This window comes from Schistocerca piceifrons, chromosome 2, assembly GCF_021461385.2.
Source record: "Schistocerca piceifrons isolate TAMUIC-IGC-003096 chromosome 2, iqSchPice1.1, whole genome shotgun sequence".
In the NCBI taxonomy this organism is placed as follows: domain Eukaryota; kingdom Metazoa; phylum Arthropoda; class Insecta; order Orthoptera; family Acrididae; genus Schistocerca; species Schistocerca piceifrons.
In genome coordinates this window covers 933,527,646-933,549,308 of record NC_060139.1, presented here as the reverse complement: position 1 = coordinate 933,549,308, position 21,663 = coordinate 933,527,646, and the positions used below count along the sequence as shown (strand labels likewise).

At 40.2% G+C, this 21,663-nt stretch overlaps 1 protein-coding gene across 5 annotated transcripts in view; it reads left to right on the top strand.

The window, feature by feature from the left end:
- The window catches only part of LOC124772732 (zinc transporter 2-like), a 128,907-nt gene that overhangs the window by 105,210 nt on the left and 2,034 nt on the right, over positions 1-21,663 (top strand). For all 5 annotated transcript variants that reach the window (XM_047249345.1, XM_047249344.1, XM_047249346.1 and 2 more), the window contains 3 exons: positions 8,933-9,233; positions 9,737-9,938; positions 10,032-10,137. In XM_047249345.1, coding sequence (XP_047105301.1) covers positions 8,933-9,233; positions 9,737-9,938; positions 10,032-10,137 — 609 coding nt within the window. The remainder of the gene's footprint in view (positions 1-8,932; positions 9,234-9,736; positions 9,939-10,031; positions 10,138-21,663) is intronic.

Below are 21,663 nucleotides of genomic sequence, written 5' to 3'. Positions count from 1 at the left end.
CATATTATTTATGGATCATATGTTGAAAACAGTAGACTGGCTGGGTGAGGTTAAGATAGGTGAACACAAAATAAGCAGTCACGCATATGCGGATGACTTAGTTGTGATGGCGGATTCTATTGAAAGTTTGCAAAGTAATATTTCCGAGCTAGATCAGAAATGTAAGGACCATGGTATGAAGATTAGCATCTCCAAAACAAAAGTAATGTCAGTGGGAAAGAGATATAAACGGATTGAGTGCCAAATAGGAGGAACAAAGTTAGAACAGGTGGTCGGTTTCAAGTACTTAGGATGCATATTCTCACAGGATGGCAACATAGTGAAAGAACTGGAAGCGAGGTGTAGCAAAGCTAATGCAGTGAGCGCTCAGCTACGGTCTACTCTCTTCTGCAAGAAGGAAGTCAGTACCAAGACTAAGTTATCTGTGCACCGTTCAATCTTTCGACCAACTTTGATGTATGGGAGCGAAAGCTGGGTGGATTCAGGTTACCTTATCAATAAGGTTGAGGTTACGGATATGAAAGTAGCTAGGATGATTGCAGGTACTAGTAGATGGGAACAATGGCAGGAGGGTGTGCACAATGAGGAAATCAAAGAAAAACTGGGAATGAACTCTATAGATTTAGCAGTCAGGATGAACAGGCTTAGATGGTGGGGTCATGTTACACGCATGGGAGAAACAAGGTTACCCAAGAGACTCGTGGGTTCAGCAGTAGAGGGTAGGAGGAGTCGGGGTAGACCAAGGAGAAGTTACCTGGATTCGGTTAAGAACAATTTTGAAGTAATAGGCTTAACATCAGAAGAGGCACCAATGTTAGCACTGAATAGGGTATCGTGGAGGAATTTTATAAGGGGGACTATGCCCCAGACTGATTGCTGAAAGGCATGATCAGTCTTAAATGATGATGATGATGATGATGATGATGATGATATAAATTTATTGAAAGAAAATATAGCGCTGAGTTTCGTGTTATTTTGTACAGAAACACATCAAGGTCCCCCCGCCCCCCTCCCCCCTTAAACTAAAGATGTTCTATGTGGCTTTCGTTGGTTACCCTGCACGCATGCCATAGGAAGTCAATTTCTTCCTAAACTTACTGTAGCTTTGCAGGCGTAACTTGCTCAGTGGCTGTGTAAATCTTGCTTGAAGTTCAAATAGATAAGCCAGCACAGGAGGTACAAACACGTTATCCTTGATGAATCCCCATTAAAAAAATAGAGTGGTGTCAGGTCTGGGGAACGTGGGGGCCATGCAGTTGGCTTATCACAGCCAATCCATTGACCTGGAAAGCAGTTACTGAAAAAATCTCGGAAGTCAGCCAGGTAGTGGGGTGGTGTGCCATCTAGCGTGAAGTAAACATTTTGTTCTTGGTCATCCTCATTGATCTGTGGTATCAAAAATTGTTGTAACCTATGCAGATACACTATCTCATCTATGCTTCTGTCACAGAAAAAAAGGGGGGTGTACACTTCTTTCTTGCTCAGTGCACAAAATGTTCAGTTTAGGGATAAGACGAAAATGTTGCAATGTTTGATGTGGATTTTCACTGTACCAAATCCTGCAGTTGTGTGTCAACATTGTCACTAAAGTGAAAAGTTGACTCGTCAGAAAAGATGTTTTTGTCCAAGATATGTTCATCCTCATGTAATCAGTTTTACATATTCACACAGAAGTTCTTACGAGCAATTTTATTAGTGCCTTTTATTGCCTGTACGATTGCCAATCTGTTTCAAATGCGAACAATTTCTCAAAACACACCAAACAGTCATATGTGGGATTTGCAGTTTGCAAGACGCATGCCAGGTCAATTTCATAGCGCTGTTGACAAAACGTTGTCTCACTTGCTCAACAACGTCGGTCAGATGTGCTTGGACATCCTGATAATTTCCCATGTCTTACCTAGCACCCTGTTTCTACAAAACATTTATGCCACTCATAAATTGTAGGCCTACTACAAGGATCTTTAGCGTACTTGGTATGGAAATTACGCTGAACTGTTGTTGCCAACTTCGATTCTACAAAGGAAAACACAAAACTAGCATGCTCAGATCCAGTGAAGACAGCTATCTTTAAGCCAACTTACAGTGCAATTCGGCATTAGTGAGCTGTGCAGGATAAATCTTGATGTATTTCCATACAAATTGACACTACAGTGACCTCCGTAGGTATTATGAATTAAATTATATGAAGTTTCAAGTTTCTGAAGTCTCTTTGAAACCCCCTGTATTTTGTGTAAAAATGGGACAGAGGATTTGTATTAAATTTTGCCATAAGAACAGAATGAAGTGCATCAAACTTACAGAAGAGTTAATATTGTAATGATGAGTGCTATGTATACAACAAGGGATTACAGCTGGTGCAGGTGTTTCGAAGAAGGTTGTAAAGATGTTGAAGATAACAAGTGCCTTGGACGCACCCAGAACATCATTCGATAAAATTGTAGAAGAAGTTAGAGAATGACTATGAACAATTGCCGAATTACAATCAGAAAAGTCACTGATGATGTTGGCATATCAGCATCAAATTGTTCCAAATTTTTCAGGTAAACCTGATGTAAAGTTGATGAATTTTGAACGAAAACAGCAAGCAATGAATGCAAGCTGCTCAGGAGTCACTTGGTCAAGTCACAACGATACAGAACTACTGAAATGGGCCATAACAGGTGACGAAACATGAGTTAATGAATATGAAGTGAAAACTAAGGTTCAACCATCCCAGTGCAAGCATTCTGGATTGCCAAGACCATAAAAAGCTCAACACATGTGGTCAAATGTGAAGGTTATGCTCACAGTGTTCTTCAGTTCTAACAGTATATGCACCATGAGTTCTTGCCACAAGGTGAAATGAACAGTAAGGATCACTGACTACAAGTTTGACACCATTTGTGTGAAGCAATCAGAAAAAAAGCCCAGATTTGTGATGTAGCAGTTGATGGTTTTTGCATCATGATAATGCGTCCACTCAGTCTTGATTGCATATTCATAAATTTTTTGTCAAAAACGATACTTTAATGATGTCCTAGTCTGCATAGTAGCTCAATGTGACATTTGTACGTTCCCAAAAAGAAGATAACCTTTGTTGTTGTTGTTGTTGTTGTTGTGGTCTTCAGTCCTGAGACTGGTTTGATGCAGCTCTCCATGCTACTCTATCCTGTGCAAGCTTCTTCATCTCCCAGTACCTACTGCAACCTACATCTGCTTAGTGTATTGATCTCTTGGTCTCCCTCTACAATTTTTACCCTCCACGCTGCCCTCCAATGCTAAATTTTTGATCCCTTGATGCCTCAAAACATGTCCTACCAACCGATCCCTTCTTCTAGTCAAGTTGTGCCACAAACTTCTCTTCTCCCCAATCCTATTCAATACCACCTCATTAGTTACGTGATCTACCCACCTTATCTTCAGCATTCTTCTGTAGCACCACATTTCGAAAGCTTCTATTAGATTCTTGTCCAAACTGGTTATCGTCCATGTTTCACTTCCATACATGGCTACACTCCATACAAATACTTTCAGAAACGACTTCCTGACACTTAAATCTATACTCAATGTTAACAAATTTCTCTTCTTCAGAAACGCTTTCCTTGCCATTGCCAGTCAACATTTTATATCCTCTCTACTTCGACCATCATCAGTTATTTTACTCCCTAAATAGCAAAACTCCTTTACTACTTAAAGTGTCTCATTTCCTAATCTAATCCCCTCAGCATCACCCGATTTAATTTGACTACATTCCATTATCCTCGTTTTGCTTTTGTTGATGTTCATCTTATATCCTCCTTTCAAGACACTGTCCATTCCGTTCAACTGCTCTTTCAAGTCCTATGCTGTCTCTGACAGAATTACAATGTCATCGGCGAACCTCAAAGTTTTTACTTTTTCTCCAAGAATTTTAATACCTACTCCGAATTTTTCTTTTGTTTCCTTTACTGCTTGCTCAATATACAGATTGAATAACATCGGGGAGAGGCTACAACCCTGTCTCACTCCTTTCCCAACCATTGCTTCCCTTTCATGCGCCTCGACTCTTATAACTGCCGTCTGGTTTCTGTACAAATTGTAAATAGCTTTTCGCTCCCTGTATTTTACCCCTGCCACCTTCAGAATTTGAAAGAGAGTATTCCAGTTAACGTTGTCAAAAGCTTTCTCTAAGTCTACAAACGCTAGAAATGTAGGTTTGCCTTTTCTTAATCTTTCTTCTAAGATAAGTCGTAAGGTTAGTATTGCCTCATGTGTTCCAAGATAACCTTACAGTACAATTTTTGTGTTCTACGATCATAGGTGAGATTAATAATACATCACTGAGAGATCTGAACGCTATCCCAAAATGGAGTTCCAGAAGTGTTTTGGCAATTAGATAAAGTGCTAGCATAAGTGTGTAACATGTAATAGGGAATATTTTCAATATAAACTAACAAATAAATCCAGCATTGGACCCAATATTAATCATGATCAATCTGTTGCTTTGACTAATATTGTCCATGATGCTGTCAATGCCAGCACAGTAACAATATTTTTTTAAAGTAATGATGTTGTCCAGCCAAGTTTTGTCAGTATAAAGAACATTTCACCTTATTGTCTTAATTTTTATACTTGTATCAAGTATTTGCATCACCAGTCAGCCCCATCTTTTCTCTTGACCAGAATCTCGTACTTACAGGTCACTTTCAGATAAAACCCATTTCACATATTACCTTGTGCAGAACATCTTTCTGAAAAGGAAAATGGATCTTTCTGAAAAGGAAAATGGATCTTTCTGAAAAGGAAAATGGATCTTTCTGAAAAGGAAAATGGATCTTTCTGAAAAGGAAAATGGATTTTTCCTTTTACAGCAACAAGTATTTTACACAAGTCCCCCATCATATGTCAAATTATCAGTTTTATAAAGCTGTCCATAACAATGGATTTCCACTCAAAATTGGTATCAATCTTTCTTGGTGATTGCAACAAACCATGTAGTTTATTTTTGTGTTCCTTTTTGATGTGTTCTATTGTGGAAAAGTTGTCTTTTATATAAATTGCAGCTCTTCTATGTTAGAGACAACCAAACACTCTTTACTCTGAAAATACCTCTTCTTTGTATTGTGTTCATTTTCTTGTGATTTAATATGCTTGTCCATTGCATCTGACTACATATATCACAAAATATACAAACTAAATTGATTGATTCAGTTAAATAAAACTACCCAGATTGACGTACATCACTGCATGCTTTGCTACACTGCTGGACAGGAAGTGGGCAACTGATTTTGGGTGTGCCTGTAAGGCAGTTACAGGGTTTCCCCACTAAGAGCACTGCTGGCTCAGTAGTTTACTGACAGACTATAATAGAGTTCAAATCTTAAGTGTTGCTTGTTATCTGGATGATGTAGAGCTCTCTTCCTAGCATGACATAAAATCCCAGCTGCTATCCACTGCTCATCCTTTCTTTTGTCGAATTTTGCTCTTATTTGTTTTAGGAGAAAACAAGAAAAGTAGTACACTGTAGGAGAAAAAAAGACTCACCGTGAAGGAATTATCTGAATGGGATGGAAATCAGTAGGTGTGATATGCAAATACAGACAAACAAATTATTACAACTTCAGAAAAATTGGATGATTTATTCGAAAGGAAGAGCTTCAGAAATTGAGGAAGTTAACAATGTGTTGGTCCACCTCTGACCGAAGCAAGCATTATTCAGCTTGACATATATAGATGATAAGAGTTGTTGGATATCTTCCTGATAGATATTGTGCCGAGTTGTGTGCAATTGGTATGTTAGATCATCAGAATTGCAAGATGATTGGAGAGCTGTGCCCATAATGCTCCAAACATTCCCAATTGGAAAGAGAACCAGCGACTTTGCTGGAGAGGTTAGTGTTTGGCAAACATGAAGGACAATCAGCAGGAACTCTCGCTGTGTGTGGGTGGACATTCTCTTGCTGAAATGGAAGCCCAGGATGGCTTGCCATGAAAGACAACAAAATGGGGTGTAGACTATTCTTGACATACTACTGTGCTGTAAGGGTGCCACGAATGGCAACCAGAGGTGTCCTGCTGTGAAAAGAAATGACACCCTGGACCATCACTCCTGGTTGTCGGGCCAGATGGTGGGCGACAGTCAGGTTGGTATCTCTTTGCTGCCCAGTGCATCGCCAGCCACATTGTTGCTGGTCATTGCGGCTTAATTCAAAGCAGGGCTCATCACTGAAGACAAGGCATCAGCGAGGTGGGTATGACAACATTGTTTTGATTCATTATTGCAAATTTAGTCATCTGGTGGCTGTTAACAACTAGTAAGCTTCGCTGTATTGCGAACGGGCAGACTGCAACATTTCATTGTGATGTCTATAGTGAAATTACGAGTGAAAACATTGACCCTAACCCCAAGAAGATCTACATCATGCACAAAAACATTATTCAGACATACACAAACCATTTACTACAGAACTAACTGACAGATGATGTGCATGTTTTTGAGCAGAGGGTTCTGAATTCTTGATAATACTGATATGATTTTTTTGCATTGCATTGTGTAAAGTACAGTTAAAATGATGACTAATGAATAGAGACATCACAGTGTGACATACCTATGACGTAGAATTTGCAGATATGAGCAAGAGACTATGCAGTGAACTTGCAATTAAAAATATTCATGTAACCTTTTCAACCAATAAAATTTTTCAGGAAATAAATTGTTAATTTTGTCCAAGTTTTAATAACGGGCCCAGAATATATGAGGGGGAGTTGGAAAATAAGTTTCCCCTGTCGACTGTGGGCAGAGCTGTGTGATATGGGCAAAAGACGACACGGCAGGTGAACGTGTACTTGCAAGACACCGATACACCATTAGGTAGAGATCGACCATGATCAAGCAGATGGCGCTGTCGCAGTGCCTGCGCAAAGCAGAAGCCAGCAGCTCAGTCTTTTTCTGGAGAGAAGGTGTGTTTTGGAGTCATGGTCACAGGTGGAAGTGAGAGCTGTTATCCGCTATGAATGGGCACATGGAGTATCAGGCACAGAAATTCATAACCACCTTGTTAAGGTGTATGGGTCAGGTGTGATGGAGAGGCAGACGGTGCAGAGATGGTGCCAGCAATTCAGTGGTGGACGTCAGCAAGTGCAGGACAAACCGAGACCTGGACAGATGCGCACAGCCACTACAGATGCAAATGTCAGGTAGTTGGATGACATGATTAAAGTGAACTGACATATCACCATCGATGGAGTAGTGGCAGAACTTGGAATCGAACATGAGCGAGCTCACAAGATCATCCGCGACATTCTTCGATACAGGAAGGTGTCAGCATGATGGGTACCCTGCCAACTGACCCTAACACACATGGAACAACACGTGGCATTCAGTCTGGAACAGCTCGTGCATTACCATGAATCTGGCAATGACCTCCTGTTTCCGGATTGTGATGGGGGATGAAATGTGGGTCCACCATTACATGCCCGAGCCGAAGGCCGCATCCATGGAGTGGAAAAATCCGTCATCACTTGTCCGAAAGAAGTTCAAAAGCACTCCGTCTGCAGGTAAAGTGCTTCTCACCGTTTTCTGGGACGCCAAAGGAGTTTTGCTGCTGGACTTTCTGGAGGATGCAACCATCAATGCTGCGCGGTACTGTGCCACTCTGTCAAAATTGAAAGAGGTGATTCGGAAAAAGCGGCCTGGCCTTCTCAGATCTGGCGTTCTGCTGTCGGATAACAATATGAGACCACACACAGTGACTGCAATGGCAACGCAAAACCATATTGCAGCTCTTGTTTGGGAGAGCCTTCACCATCCGCCTTAGTCAGGGTCTCACACCAAGTGACTTCCATCTGATTCCTTCTTTGAAGAAGACTCGGCAGAAGGTGCTTTGGCAGAAATGCTGATGTCAAACAAGCTGTTCAACGCTTCTTCCATATGCAATGCCCTGATTTTTTCCTGGAAGGCTTTTTGGAGCTTATAAGGCGGTATGAGAAATGTCTCAATGTACTTGGAAATTATGTATAAAAATAAAGATATGTCTTATCTTTAATGCCTCATTCTCTTTTTTTTCCTTTCACACACAACTCTGACCACAGTCGACAGGGGAAACTTGTTTTCCAACTCCCCCCCCCCCCCCCCCCCCCCCCCCCCCTCAAATAGGAAAACGTATGTGTTGCGGGGCGATAATTTTTGTGTGCTTGGTCATTAGAGAAGGAAGCACATGCAGTAATGTAAAAGTAGCTGTGGTTATTTACATTGTAAAAATGGAGCTATTTTTGACTGAGTATTTAGTGTTGTGAATTAATCTTACTATATGATGTGACTTACCAAACAAACGTGCTGGCAGGTCGATAGACACACAAAAACACACAAACATACACACGAAATTCAAGCTTTCGCAACAGACTGTTGCCTCATCAGGAAAGAGGGAAGGAGAGGGAAAGACGAAAGGATGTGCGTTTTAAGGGAGAGGGTAAGGAGTCATTCCAATCCCGGGAGCGGAAAGACTTACCTTAGGGGGAAAAAAGGACAGGTATACACTCGCGCGCGCGCTCGCGCACACACACACACACACACACACACACACACACACACACACATACACACAAGCAGACATTTGCTTGTGTCTGTGTATGTGCGGATGGATATGTGTGTGTGTGTGTGCGAGTGTATACCTGTCCTTTTTTTTCCCCCTAAGGTAAGTCTTTCCGCTCCCGGGATTGGAATGACTCCTTACCCTCTCCCTTAAAACCCACATCCTTTCGTCTTTCCCTCTCCATCCCTCTTTCCTGATGAGGCAACAGTTTGTTGCAAAAGTTTGAATTTCGTGTGTTTGTTTGTGTGTCTATCGACCTGCCAGCACTTTCATTCGGTAAGTCACATCATCTGTGTTTTTAGATATATTTTTCCCACGTGGAATGTTTCCCTCTATTATATTCATATCATTAATCTTACTATATGTTTTGTTTATTTTAGGAGGTTATCTTTCGTCAAGCCTGGCCATCGCAACAGATGCTGCTCACTTGTTGACAGATTTCGCCAGCTTCATGATCTCTCTTTTTTCATTATGGGTTGCAAGCCGTCCTCCAACACGCAAGATGAGCTTTGGCTGGTATCGTGCAGAAGTTATAGGTGCACTAACATCTGTGCTTATGATCTGGATAATCACTGGAGTGCTTGTATATATGGCCATTGAAAGAATTGTAACCAAAGATTTTGAGATTGATGCCACAATCATGCTGATAACTTCTGCAATTGGAGTTGGAGTAAATTTAATGTAAGCATCTTCCCTCATATTGATTAAGATGTTAATGCTGATTTCCATAACAACAGAAAATCTGTTGTTATTGAAATACAAAATGATTTGGCCTGTAGCAACATTCTGAATGATTGGGAACTGGTTTAGACCTGGCCCTTGTAAGAAGATTGATGTCTGCCGTAGCAGCTTGTTTGATTTGATTGATCATTTCATCCTGCTGAATGACAGACCTGTGTGTGTTAAATTTGTCTGTTGTTATGTTAGCTTTAACAAATGTCTTTGGCAATATTTATAATGTTTGATAATGAATGTTGAATTTACCTCCCAGTTTCATAGTAATTTGGTTAATAGAGTGTGGATTTTTTAAATGTTATATGAGATGGGAACAAATCTAGTGAAATTAAGAGAAAGATTGGGTATTTTTTGAAATTCCTTTCATACTTTTGAAAATGCTTATTTATAATATGTTATTTATTTTAAAAATAGAGTAATTTATTTTGTGTGTTTGATTGTCTCTGTAGAATGGGTCTTACTTTGCACCAGCATGGACACTCACATGCAAGTAGTAACAATTCATCAGATATACAGATTGAGAATGGAGCATCTACAGAAAGTATTACTACACAGCAGAACATCAATGTTCGTGCCGCCTTCATACATGTCATTGGAGATTTTATCCAAAGTGTTGGTGTCTTCATTGCAGCACTTGTCATATATTATAAGGTAATGTGCAAATGATTAAAACAATTTATTGTTCATAATGTCTGTTAATGTTTTTTCTGCACTTAATAATTTTTTTGTCCATTTCTATTCCAGCCTTCCTGGAGCATTGTAGATCCAGTATGCACATTCCTGTTTTCAGCTCTTGTTCTGATGACAACATTTGCTATTATAAAGGATACTGTAATAGTTCTCATGGAAGGTAAGCATTTTATTCAGTAGAGGTACGTCTGATAAAGGTGCACACAAAACTTTTGTGTTTCGTTAAGTTCAAAAAATGTAGCTTGCTCTTGTATTCTTCAAAAATATGTATGACAGTGTTACGAAAAGAGTGCTACCCTCCATATAGCAGAGATGTTGAGTCACAACAAAAAAACTACTAAACACATAAGGTTTCAGCCATAAGGCCTTCCTCCAAAAGAGACCCCCCCCCCCCCCCCCCCCCACACACACACACACATTTCAAAAACATGACCCCCCACACACATGACCACTGTGTCTGGTTGCTGGGGTCAGGCGCCTGATGCGAGAAGCAACCTGGGTGGTAGGGGTAAGGAGGAACTTGAGACGATGAGGGGAGGGAACGCAGGGTATAGGTGTGAGATGGTAAAATGATGATTGTGAGAGCATACAGTATGTATCTTGTTTGTACGTGTGTTTCCCCAACAGATGAGCAAGCAGATGAAGACAAACATCACAGAAATAATTACGGCAATGTTCTGTCATCCATGTTGAACTATTGTTTTGGAACTGCACGTGTTTATGACAAAAATAAATTAAACAATTATCTTTATTAGTCACTTATTTTCTTTCACAATGTGTTTCAAGGGATTACGCCCTCATCTTCAGGTGGATTATGTTACAATTTTATTTGCTTGATGTAGCCATTTGTTTATTTTGAACTTAACTTCACTACAAAAAAAAATGAGGTATGATTTGTCACTTGCCATCACAATAAGGAACTAAAGTTTTGAATGATGATAAATGGAACACACAACTATCCGTAATGTGAAAACCAGTCCAAACCATATCATCCTTTCCACAGACAGAGGCTCCACTGAAGTGCTCATGAATTTTAGTGACTTTGTTGCCGAGTGTCCTCGTTAACATTCTGACACCTCTGCATACACACCTTATGACCATAATCCCATCCCAGAAGTTCAACAAGACCTTCAGCAGTTCCTCAAGGCTTTAGGTCCATCCCAAAATATGGCACCTGAATCCATCTCCTTCCTCACACCATCAACTTCCCAAAACTCCGTAAACCCAACCCTTCTGGTTGCCTGCTGTTCGTACCATTGTTACTGGGTATAATGCTCCCCCAGAACGAACCTGTGCCTTTGTTGACCAACACCTCCACACAATTGTACAAACCTACATTCAAGGCACTGCTAACTTTCTTCACTACCTTTCCACAGTTCCTGCCCCATTACCAGCAGACCCCTTTGTTGCTCACTGTGAATGTGACATCCTTATACACCATTTCCTGCTATGCTACCTTTCCCATACTACCTTTCCCATGTTGCCCTGATATGAAACACACCACCTCTTCCCTAATTCTCATCCTTCCTATCCACTCAACATCTAAAACTCCTTGTTTGGTTCAAATTCATTGACGAAATTTTCATGAACTGGACTCGTGGCGAGAACCATTGCTCTTCATGGCCTCAACACCTGCTCCCAAACCAGTTTCACCTGGTTCTTCTCAGCTCATCATTACCTTCCTAGATGCCGATCTCTAGCTTACAGATGGGTTTGTATGTCTGTTCATATTGAGTACAGCAACTACCAACAATACCTCAACTTTGACAGAGCTCACCTATGTCAAAAAGTCTCTCCGTTCACCATCACTACCTGTGGACGCCACACCTGCAGTGGAAGCCATGAGTTGTCAAAACATACTGATAATGTTAACAGAATCTTGTTGGTGGAACAACCATACAATAAATGAAAATCACTAGTTTGCTTTTGTTCCACAGTATTACTTCTATTGTGTTAACCGGTTTGTAAGCCGAAAACCGGTTAACGCAATAAAAGTAACACTGTGGAACAAAAGCAAACTGGTGCTTTTCATTTATTACATACTGATAACATTACCAGAGCCTACCCAGCTCATCCATAAACAGATCTCTCATGCCGGCTCCTTTTCTTGATATCTGGTAATCTGTTAACCAGCCACTGACCAGCATTATGATTACCCAGCAGCACCATGGCCTTGGAAAGCTCAACCACATTACTCATCAGTGTTTCGACAACCTCTCATTGTGCTCTGAGATGAGAGAGGTCCTACCCACATCACCCAAAATAGTGTTCCACCATCCACTCAACCTAAAGAACATCCCCGTTCATCCACATTCCAATTCTGCTCCCATTTCTCCACCCCATGGTTCATTTTATGCTGTTTAGACCAAGTGCAAGACCTGTCCCATACACTCGCTCACCACTTCCTACTGCAGTCCAGACAAGCATCTGTTCGCCACTAAAAGGCAGGGCCATAGGTGAAAGCAACTGTGTTATACAGAGTGTATCAAAAAGACTTGTCCAATTTTAAAAAAATTTAACTGTTATGTTATTTGAGATATGTGCGTGAACAATGTACTGTTGGAAAGAGCAAATTCTGGAGTTTTACATGATTTGCGCTAGGTAGCAGCAGTGTGCACCCACTTCAGTTCTAGTAAAAATGGTGCCAGGACAACAGAAAACATTATGTGTTCTGCGTTTTGTGCAGTGCATGTCAGTAATAACTGTTCAGCATGACTTTCGTATTAGATATGGTATGGATCCTTCTACAGCACAGAGCATTAGATGACGGTATGAACAATTCTGAGAAACAGGATGTTTGTATAAAGACATATCGCTGGGCTGTCCCCGAATGTCTGACGCAGATGTCAAACTTCCGGAGAAGTCCGTCCGCTGTGCAGCTCGACAGCTCAACATGCCCCCAATATCTGTCTTGGCATGTGTTATGTCAACGTTTGCACGCGAGACCGTACAAAATTCAGCTACTGCAAGCTTTCATGAAGGTGAAAAACAACAGCATGTGGAGTTCTGTAATTTCATTCTTGGCAAGATGGAGGATGACAGTTTTCTTCCACACCTACTGTTTAGTGCCAAGGCAACATTCCATTTGAATGGAAAGGTGAACCATCACAATGTGAGAATATAGGATACGGAACATCCACACGAAGTTATACAACATGTGAGGGACTCTCCAAAATGGAATTTGTTATGTGCAGTTTCACGGGAAAAGAAGTATGGTCAATTTTTCTTCACCAACAACACTGTTACAGGAAGCACATATCTCGATATGCTTAATAACTCTTTTCCCACAGTTGGAGACTGATTCGAACAACTTTATTTACCACCAGGATGGGGCATCGCCACACTGGCATCTGGAAGTGTGGGAATTCTTAAATCAAAGGATTACTGAATGATGGATTGGTCACACTGGACCAGATGATTCAGCCATACATTACTAGCCTCTAAGGTCACCGGACCTGACTGTATGTGATTGTTTCTTGTGGGGGTTGATAAAAGATTCTGTTTACGTGCCTCCATTACTAATAAAAGTGAATGAACTGAGACATCTCATAAAGCATCTGTGGAAACTGTAACTCAAGACATGCTGCTCAGTGCAGTGGGAACAATTTGAATATCACATTGACATATGCTGTGTATCTCCAGGCGGACATATTGAATGCCTATGAAAAGGTACAAAAAAAAAAAAAAAACTTATTGAGTTCTCCATTCATCAAAAAAAAACAAAATTCATATGTTTATTAGTTTCAGAAATGTAGACATGCCAAATCAGATCATTCTTTTTGATACACCCTGTATATCAGCTATACTGCAATTACTGTACCATTCTATGTGGGCATGACAAGTAACCAATTCTCTACTCCCATGAATGGCCTCTGCCAAACAGTGAACTTATCTAGTTGCCAAACATGCTGTACAGCACAACACGAGTGACTTCAACATGCTGCTTTACTATGTAAGCTATTTGGTTACTCCCTTCCATCACAAGTTTCTCTGAATTACGCATATTGAAAATGTCTCTTCAGAATATCCTGCAGTCTTGCAATCCCTCTGGCCTAAATCTTTGCTAACCTATTTCCCATTGCCTCACCTAACCTTAGCCTCCTTCTCTCTTTTGTCCACATCAGTTGTCCCCCTTTGAGATTGTGTGCTGTCTTCTTCCACCACTCTTCCTCACTCCACCCCTCATGTGAGCATTCTCCCTCTCCCTCCCTCCCCCTTTTTCTCTTTCTCTCTCCCCCCTCCACCCCTCCCAATCTGCATGTGGCATTCTCTCTCTTTCTCCCCCCTCCTTTCCCTTTCTCTCCCTGCCTGTGTCCCTTTTCTTCTCCACCTCTCCCCTCCCCTTCCCCTCTCCCTCTCTCTGTAGCTCTTACACGCTCTAGTCTATGTACTCCTTTTGTTTTGTTGTGCAGCCACTGAATCGTCCGTCAAAACATCTGCCTCGCACTATCCCACTATCTCCTCCTTACATCGTGCTTCTTCCCCTACCCCCCCCCCCCCCCCTCACCTCCAGTAGCCCCAGCAACTGCTCCAAATAACAGATAATTAATAACAAGTCTCACTGTGAGAGTGTACATTTGAGTGTCTGTGTGGTTGTGTGTGTAAATGGATGTACTTTTGCAAGAAAAGAGCAAGAGCTCTGCCATTCCCTTATTTTATGTATTGTTCCACCCAGGAATCATCATTATTGTTAAGCAATTATAAAGTTATCTACAAGATGTTCCATCATAAGATGAAAAAATAAGAAAGAAAGAGGTTCATTACATACATTCATTTTCATTATTAAACTGCATAAAAAAAAACCAGAACACACAGCTCAGAGATTGCATAGATGTAGAAATACAGTGTGCTATAAGTCAAAGAACATTACCAGCTTACATTGCAAGTCAGTGATACAGATAACATATGTACAAGTATTTAAATCATTACAATCTTTTCAATTAATCTTTTCACTTAAACTTGTTGTTACAGAAAGCTTATAAACATATAACTCAGCCTGTGCATTTGTTAATGAATTGGTCTGGTGATTTGGGATCTGAGTTCATGTTTTCATGATTTACCTCTCTCAAGAGTTCAATGGTATGAAAGTTACTGTGTTTGTCTTGTACGCCTGATAAGGGTCTAAAAATGTTCATTTCCACTATGTCAGATTTGACATTGAGTATGTCTCTATGTTTTCTGTTGTGAATGCAGATAGATTCATTTTGTGGGCTTTGTTTGGTTTATGAAGTTTTATTGTATTGTGATTTGTGTTGTCAAAAGTGTGGGTAGCTGTGGTAGATTTATTGGGAGTGTTGTACTTAGACGTGTTTGTGTGGTCTTCGTATTTAGCTTGGAAGCTTCGTGTGGTCTGATCCACATACTGTACTGTGTACTTGTTGCACTTTATGTTGTAGTTGCCCAAGCTGGAAAATTTGTCTTCATTGTGGTAGCCTATTAGATAATTGATTGGTGGTGCAAAAAGTAACTCTTATGTTGTTTGGTCTCACATTGGCAGTTTTCTGTATGAGGGCACCCAATTGGGGAATGCATACTGTCCTGTGTCTGTTCAGTTGTGCATATTTCTTTTTCTTCCTAACTTCTGTGGACGTCTTTTCTATTGTTGCAGGTTGAAAACCATTTGCTGCTGCTACTACCTTAATTATTCCAATTTCAACAGATTTTTTTGAAAATTCAGACATTCATATTCACTTCTGAACTGGATGTTCTTGTACATGCTGTTGAATTTTTGAAGCAGCACATTCACTTCATGTTGTTTTTCACTTTTGTTATCAATCATACACGTATCTTTTCTAAACACAATGTCTTGTAAACATATAGCATCACTGGAGGTGAGGCTGTCATAAAAGCTCTCAAAAAATAACTTTATAAGACCACACGAATTAAAAGTAAACATTTAAATAATGTGATTTTATCATAAGAAAAAGACGACTGAAATTTGCACTTCAAGATGCCGTATGGACCACATCATACCAGCTAAGACGCACACTTGACAATGGCAAATTGCTTATCATGTAAATTGTTCACTGCAGGTAAATAAATACATAGTGCAGCAAAAAATTTGTACATAAAATAAGTTAAATAATGGTCATTAAATAATTTCTGCTCAAGTTGATTTAGGAAGGTTGTAGCTATGGTTGCAGATATACTGGAGTCCATTGATAGACCCTTTGGCTGTTTGTATACTTTATCAATGAAAGTGGAATAATTTCATTATGGGAAGGATACTGTGCTTTGTAACACATGCATGAATTGTTGAGTTGCAGACAGGGACGACAAAATATAGTACTAGCAATATTTAAGCTTTTGAACAAAGTCTTTCCTCAGAGGTAGAACTCTCATACATAAACAACAACAACAAAAACTTGCCCACACACATAGCTACTGCCTCTGGGCACATAGGGAGTGAGTTAGGGGTAAGGAGGTTACATTGGGGAAGGAGATGAATAGTTGGGGAAGATGATAGAGCTGCTTGTGGGAGCATACAGGAACATGGTGACAAGATAGGGGTGCTGTGTGCGGTATTGGGAGGCTGTGCTGGGGAAAAGGGGGGAGAACTAGAGAAGAGCAAAGCACTTGCAGATGTATTGGTGGGATATAATGCATGTGTGCACTGTAGTGGGAGCAGGAAAGGGGATAAGAAGGTGGAGGAAGGAACTAACAAAGATTGAGGCCAGGGGGGTCTCAGAAATGAAGGAGACGTTGTAGGGAGAGTTCTCACTTGCACAGTTCAGAAAAACTGGCATTGATGGGAAGAATTCAGATGGCAGCAGTCATTAAAATAAAGCACATTGTTTTGGGTGGCAATTGGTGGTTCAGCTGTCTCTAGGGCCTCAGTTTGGCAGTGGCAGTGGTCTTCATTCCAGAGACTGGTTTGATGCAGCTCTCCATGCTACTCTATCCTGTAAAAGCTTCATCATCTTCCAGTACCTACTGCAACCTACATCCTTCTGAATCTGCTTAGTGTATTCATCTCTTGGTCTCCCTCTACAATTTTTGCCCTCCACGCTGCCCTCCAATAGTAAATTGGTGATCCCTTGATGCCTCAGAATATGTCCTACCAAGCGATCCCTTATTCTAGTCAAGTTGTGCCACGAACTCCTCTTCTCCCCAATTCTATTCAATACCTCCTCATTAGTTAGGTGATCTACCCATCTAATCTTCAGCATTCTTCTGTAGCACCACATTTCGAAAGCTTCTATTCTCTTATTGTCTAAACTATTTATCGTCCACGTTCCACTTCCATACATGGCTACCCTCCATACAAATACTTCCAGAAATGACTTCCTGGCACTTAAATCTATACTCGATGTTAACAAATTTTTCTTCTTCAGAAAAGCTTTCCTTGCCATTGCCAGTCTACATTTTATATCCTCTCTACTTCAACCATCATCAGTTATTTTGCTCCCCAAATAGCAAAACTCATTTACTACTTTAAGCGTCTCATTTCCTAATCTAATACCCTCAGCATCACCCGATTTAATTTTACTACATTCCACTATCCTCATTTTGCTTTTGTTGATGTTCATCTTATATCCTCCTTCCAAGACACTGTCCATTCCGTTCAGCTGCTCTTCCAGGTCCTTTGCTGTCTCTGACAGAATTACAATGTCATTGGCGAACCTGAAAATTTTAATTTCTTCTCCATGGATTTTAATCCGTACTCCAGATTTTTCTTTCGTTTCCTTTACTACTTGCTCAATATACAGATTGCATAACATCGGGGAGAGGCTACAACCCTGTCTCATCTCTTCCCAACCACTGCTTCCCTTTCATGGCCCTCGACTCTTATAACTGCCATCTGGTTTCTGTACAAATTGTAAATAGCCTTTCGCTCCCTGTGTTTTACCCATGCCACCTTCAGAATTTGAAAGATAGGATTTCAGTCAACATTGTCAAAAGCTTTCTCTAAGTCTACAAATGCTAGAATCGTAGGTTTGCCTTTCCTTAATCTATTTTCTAAGATAAGTCATAGGGTCAGTATTGCCTCATGTGTTCCAACATTTCTACGGAATCCAAACTGATCTTCCTCGAGGTTGGCTTCCACCATATTTTTCATTCATCTGTAAAGAATTCATGTTAGTATCTTGCAGGCATGGCTTTTTAAACTGATAGTTTGGTAATTTTCACATCTGTCAACACGTGCTTTCTTTGGGATTGGAATTATTCTTCTTGAAGTCTGAGGGTATTTCGCCTGTCTCATACATCTTGCTCACCAGATGGTAGAGTTTTGTGAGGGCTGGCTCTCCCAAGGCTATCAGTAGTTCTAATGGAATGTTGTCTGTTTCCGGGGCCTTGTTTCGACTTATGTCTTTCAGTGCTCTGCCAAACTCTTCACGCTGTATCATATCTCCTGTTTCATCTTCATCTACAGCCTCTTCCATTTCCATAATATTGTCCTCAAGTACATCGCCCTTGTATAGACCCTCTATATACTCCTTCCTGCTTTCACTTCTTTGTTTAGAACTGTGAGCTCTTGATATTCATACAAGTGGTTCTCTTTTCTCCAAAGGTCTCTTTAATTTTCCTGTAGGCAGTATCTATCTTACCGCTAGTGAGATAAGCCATGCCTGCTTAGCCACTTTGCAGTTCCTGTTGATCTCATTTTTGAGACATTTGTATTCCTTTTTGCTTGCTTCATTTACTGCATTTTTGTATTTTCTCCTTTCATCAATTAAATTCCATCTCTCTCCTGTTACCCAAGGATTTCTATTAGCCCTCGTCTTTTTACCTACTTGATCCTCTGCTGCCTTCACTATTTCATCTCTCAACGCTACCCATTCTTCTTCTACTGTATTTCTTTCCCCATTGTTGTCAATCGTTCCCTAATGCTCTTCCCTCTCTACAATCTCTGGTTCTGTCAGTTTATCCAGGTCCCATTTCCTTAAATTCCCACCTTTTTGCAGTTTCTTCAGTTTTAATCTACAGTTCATAACCAATAGATTGTGGTCAGAGCCCACATCTACCCCTGGAAATGTCTTACAATTTAAAACCTGGGTCCTAAATCTTTGTCTTACCATTATATAATCTATCTGAAACATTCCAGTATCTCCAGGCTTCTTCCATGTATACAACCTTCTTTCGTGATTCTTGAACCAAGTGTTAGTTACAATTAAATTATGCTCTGTGCAAAATTCTACCAGGTGGCTTCCTCTTTCATTCCTTAACCCCATTCCATATTCACCTACTACGTGTCCTTCTCTTCCTTTTCCTACTACCGGAATCCAGTCACCCATGACTATTAAATTTTCGTCTCTCTTCACTATCTGAATAATTTCTTTTATCTCATCACACATTTCATCAATCTCTTCGTAGCTAGTTGGCGTATAAACTTGTACTAATGTAGTATGTGTGGGCTTCGTATCTATCTTGGCCACAATAATGCGTTCACTATTCTGTTTGTAGTAGCTTACTCGCGTTTCTATTTTTTTTATTCATTATTAAACCTACTCCTGCATTACCCCTATTTGATTTTCTAATTATAACCATGTATTCAGCTGACCAGAAGTCTTGTTCCTCCTGCCACCGAACTTCACTAATTCCCACTTATCTAATTGTAACCTATCCATTTCCCTTTTTAAATTTTCTCAGCCCGGAGATCCAAATGGGGGACCATTTTACTTCCGGAATATTTTACCCTAGAAGACGCGATCATCATTTAACCGTACAGTAAAGGTGGATGCCCTCGGAAAAAAATTACGGCTGTAGTTTCCCCTTGCTTTCAGCCATTTGCAGTACCAGCACAGAAAGGCCATTTTGGTTAGGGTTACAAGGCCGGATCAGTCAATCATCCAGACTGTTGCCACTACAACTACTGAAAAGGCTGCTGCCCCTCTTCAGGAACCACACGTTTGTCTGGCCTCTCAACAGATACCCCTCCGTTGTGGTTGCACCTACAGTTCGGCTATCTGTATCGCTGAGGCACGCAAGTCACTCCACCAACGGCAAGTTCCATGTCCAGTAGTTCCTGTTATTTTATGAGCTGAACATGACGGTCACAGCAGTGTAAAGGAAGTTAATGAGCTTTGTTCTAAACCATTGGAGAGCCAATGACATGTACTGAATACATACAACTTCCTGTAATAACAGATTCAAATTGTCATTTAAACCACAAAACCAGCCAATAATAACTTGTGATAAGAATTAATATAAGCTATAGTTCCAAATAGAAATTGAAATACAATAGTTCTTTACTGAATTGATACAAGTCTGTGCACTGCTATTCACCAAGCATACAAAATATTGTTAAGCCTGTTGGTGGTGCAAATCACATGGGCATCAGTTGGTGTGTTGTACAACAAAAGTCTAGTAGGACCCGGTAAACAGCAGCGATGGTTGTTAGGCTCTTGTGGAGGTGAAATTGGCTAATAGATTTCTTGAATCATGGAATATTTATTCCTTTCTTTAAGAGACATGGTTACAAGAGAGCATAACTAAGTGCCGAGTTCTCTCTATAACCACGTGTACAAGATTACTCTGCAGTGCACAGTTAAATGTTTGACAGAGGATCCATACAGCTAGATTCCCTTTAAGGCTATTTCTTTACCTTTCCATTCTCAAATATCAAATAGGAAAATGACACCTAAATCTTGTTGTGCAAGCTCTAATTTGTCTTATTTTATCATAATGGTCACTCTTCCTATGTAGGTGAGAATAAGCAAAATATTTTGGCATTCGGAGGAGAAAGTCGGTTAGCAGAAATTTTGAGACAACATCTTGTCAGGACTAAAAAGGCTTTGTTTTAATGATTGCCACTCTCAACTTGCTTCTCATATCTGTGACACTCTCCGACTCATTTTGTTACAATGTAAAAGACACTGCTCTTCTTTGAACTGTTTCTGTGTTGTCAGCCAGTCCTTTCTGGTAAAGATCCCATACCACCTAGCAGTACTCCAGCAGAAGATGGACAAGCAAAGTGTTGACAGTTTCTTTAGTAGATTTGTTTGCATTTGTATGTGTGTTCTGCCAGTAAAACAGTCTTTGGTGTTGAGTGTGGGTCTAACCTTTCTAAATATATGCCTACTTTGAAATTTTACATATACAGCAGTAAAATGTGCTTCCTTCAAGACATCCTTAAGCCTAGAGGGAAACATATTTCAGTAATCTTCCTCATAATAGTGACACCATTGTTATTAAAATAGGAAATCAACAGTTGTCTTGCTGATAGGCTTGACTTGGCTTCAGCTACTCTGCAGTCCTTACTTGCAGAGTACACTCTCTTTCTGCATCTCGTTATACTACTCATTTCAGCTTTAAATCCTCAACCAGTTCTGTGTGCCACACTTAAGGTTAAAACTTTTCTCTGAATTATTTGGATGCCTCTTGTTTTTCATGCAGTGGAGATAGCCTAAAGACATCAAATATTTTATCCTGATAAAGTCTTGTTACCTTTCCTACATTGTTACTCATGTCTTCATTCTTCCTGTCCGTACATCACATTTTTTGCTAGCGGGTTCTGAGATGTTACTGAAGAACAATTTTTGAAATGTTGCCCCATCAGCTCAACATTTCTAATGCTCTGATTATAAAACAGTCTGTAAATTTTGTATGTTGGCCAGGGTTGAGAAAAACATAGGTATTAAAAAAAAAACAGTGAGTTAAATTTGGTTTTGTGGGTTTTACTGTTTTTTTTATTTATATTTTGTATTGACAAATAGTTCAGTTTAAATGCTAATGATTAGTTGAT